The sequence below is a fragment of the Vicia villosa genome, linkage group LG6 (assembly GCF_029867415.1).
Source record: "Vicia villosa cultivar HV-30 ecotype Madison, WI linkage group LG6, Vvil1.0, whole genome shotgun sequence".
NCBI lineage: Eukaryota > Viridiplantae > Streptophyta > Magnoliopsida > Fabales > Fabaceae > Vicia > Vicia villosa.
In genome coordinates, this window is record NC_081185.1 from 138,207,332 (window position 1) to 138,210,582 (window position 3,251).

The 3,251-nt window shown below is 28.5% G+C and overlaps 1 protein-coding gene across 1 annotated transcript; it reads right to left on the reverse strand.

The window, feature by feature from the left end:
• Positions 1 to 238: 238 nt before the first annotated feature.
• Positions 239 to 1,947, reverse strand: LOC131612511 (homeobox-leucine zipper protein HOX11). The gene is made up of 4 exons (XM_058884303.1): positions 1,619 to 1,947; positions 1,219 to 1,529; positions 1,034 to 1,113; positions 239 to 794 (listed from the first exon to the last, which is right to left on the reverse strand). The coding sequence occupies exons 1-4, from the start codon at positions 1,794 to 1,796 to the stop codon at positions 533 to 535; spliced, it is 831 nt and encodes a 276-aa protein (XP_058740286.1). The 5' UTR covers positions 1,797 to 1,947; the 3' UTR covers positions 239 to 532.
• Between the last annotated feature and the right edge of the window lie 1,304 nt (positions 1,948 to 3,251).

Genomic DNA, 3,251 nt, shown 5'->3' on the forward strand with positions numbered 1-3,251 from the left:
AATTAATATTTATATAATAATTATAATTTTAAATGTTTTTTCTTTTTAATTTGCGTATCTTTTATATACATTTATTAACCATTATTATATATTTATTTATTATTTATATCGACTTTGCGTGACCCATGCGAACGCACGGGTCCTTTACTAGTTTAATTCTAAAATAAAACATGAGTTTCATTTCACGTTTCCATCGACCAAATCATTGGTGTTTGATATAATAAAAAAAAATGCTCATTCGTTCCATGAATTTACTGTAGCTAATAACAAACAAAACAAACGAATAAAATAATAACAAAATTAAAAAAAAAAATAGGAAACAAAAACTGTACAGAAATGGAAAATAAATAGTACGTGAAGTTGAATTGAATGTTCTTTGTCCTCTTTCTTTGATATACCTTTCACTAATTATACCTAAAATACGAAAAATTGACCTATCATATCATAAAACAAATCTGATGGGCCTGCTGGGCCAGCCACTTCTGGGTCTTGTCCATTAGGTACAGTACAAACAATATTCTGGGCTTCATTATTATTGTTCGCCGCGCCCTCCAGCGGCGATCGAGGCGGTTTGTTTAGCTCCGGCGGTGGCTCCGGTGGTGTTGGTGGCAACCCTTTCACAAGATGGACACATAGTGAGAGTAGTAGCTGGACGCTGCATGTAGAATGGTTGAGAAGTTTTCAAAGCTCTTAATTCTTGCAGTTCCTTTTGTAATCTTCTATTCTCTTCTGTTAATGTCTCACAACATTTTTTTAAGTACTCACAGTCTACTTCCGTTTGCTTTAACTTTGTCCTGTAAAATTTATTTTTCATTTCATACGCAAAAAATGAATAAACAATTTTATGATAAAAAAATTTTAAATAAAAATTTTAATATATAAATATCAATAATTTGTTTACATAAATATAAATAAATACTGCAGAATAAATTTGAAACAACAAATTATACTCATTTCACTCGACTATCACATATCAGTTGAGCTACTCTTTTTGATAAGAAAAGATAAGGTGAATGGTAGTTTCTATTCTTACCTTGCTCTTCTGTTTTGAAACCAAACTTCTACTTGACGTGGACGAAGATTTAACTGTTTTGCAAGAGCAAGTTTTTGTTTCTGCAAATTTTTAAAGTATTTAATAAAAAAAATTGATTAATATTAATGAGGTATATTAAAGATAAAAGTTAATATAAAAAAAGAAAGAGAAAAGGAAGTTATTACAGGATTGAGAGTGGTGTGTTCTTTGAAGCTATCTTCAAGGAAAGCTGACTGTTCTTTAGTGAGTCTGAGTTTCTTTCTAGTGGAACCATTTTCTTCATCATCGCTATCTGCACCTCTCTCACGACTATTATTTCTTTCTGCACCCTCAGCAGCATTTCCATTATTACCGTTCATGATAGAGAAATCCATCTGAAAAGATGACACCGCGCTATTCGGTGATGAAACCGCAGCTCCTTCGTCGGTAATATCTTCAACCGACGCCGCCAGCCGGAATCTGTTTACACTCGACATCCTCGCCGGTTCAACTCCGACTGCAAATAATATCACAGCTAACAATTAACATATGTTTATAAAAAAAAATTATTTATACATGATGAAGTAATAAGTATATGGTGTTTACGTGCATCGTTGAGCCATGGAATTCGAAGGTTTGGAGAAGGATGGGGAAGGAGAACTGGAGTTGAAGGAAGAAGGTTGAGTTGGATAAGTGGATCTGAGGAAGTGTTTTTTTGGTCTGAGGATTTTTGAAAGAGAGAGAATGGTTTTGGAGTGTCGCCTAAGCTCAAAGCTAGTTCCATTTTTGAGAAGAACTAAAGATGCTTTTGCTAACAAGTTTTAAAGTGATAATGGGGTTTCAAGTGTTCCAAAAGGGAGAAGAGAAGGGTTTTAAAAAGAACCTGAATTGACAAAGCAATAGGTGTAGCCTCTAGACTATAAAACTAGGGAGCAAAGGTTATATATATTGTGAGATTGTGTTTCCAACCCAAAGAAAGTCATAAATTGTGTTTTTTCTATTACTACCTTTTTATAAAGGATTCCTTTTCATTTTAAAAGTGGTTTGATTAATTTTTTATTAATATATTTTAGTTATACAGTAGTTCATTTTTAAATCTTTCCATCAAAATATTCTTAAAAAATATTAAATTTAAATTTTTATAATAAATATGAAATATTAACTTTTACTTATAAATCATTATAGAAGAACTACTGAAAAGATAAAGTTTAAAAAAAATATTGATTCTTACAAAATTCAAAATTTAAATAAATTTCATCTCTTAATCAATTTTTGTAATTTTTATAAAAGAATTACATTAAAAGACACAGATAATAATAAACAAAAAGATTTACATTTTTTAATTTAAGTTATAATTTTTTTAGATTTAATTATTAACATACATTTTAATTAATATTTACATAAAAAGAAAAAAAATATATTTGAATTCAAATCTAAAACTTCATATAAACTAGTCAACCATAGGATAAAACAATGACTATATGTTGATGTTTTTAAAATGAAAATATGTTCTCTATTCTTAATTTAAGACTTTTAAAAAAATTGTTTATGAAAGTTTTAATTAACAAACTAAATTAATATAAAAATGATAAAATATCAATTTTTTTATAAACAAATTATCATTGCGAATTTTAAAGATCCTCTAACCTGATTACAAAACACTGAAACTAAAACTCAGGAAAAGAAAAAATACTCACCAAATAAATAAAATATCAATTGATTGAGATGATATATATTTAATATACTGTTTTAAATATGATAATATTATTATTGATCAAGTTTTGTGATAATCAAATATATTTTTGATTAGTCATATTTAAAGATAGTGTTGATCAACTTAACATTTTTTTTAAAGTTATACAATTTTATTTATTTAAATTAAAAAAAATCTTATTTTTAAATTTCTTAATTTAGGACTTATGAGAATATTTAATAAGAAGGGACTAATCGGAGTAAATACTAGTAGTATATGCATTCAAAGCAAAACTGATAAACCTGGCTTACCCTTATATTGCTAGGGTAAGGGCTCAGGCTACTCTATTTGTATTTCTCTATCCCTTTGTTGCGTGAATTGACCGACAAATTCAGGTTGACAAACGCACGTGAATTTAATTAGATAAACATACATATGCCACTCCCTCTTTTCTCATAGTGCTTTTTATTTTTTCACACTCATGCACTTCACTTGTGATAAATTTATGAACAGATTCAGATATTCAAAAATTGCAGGATTGAGTTT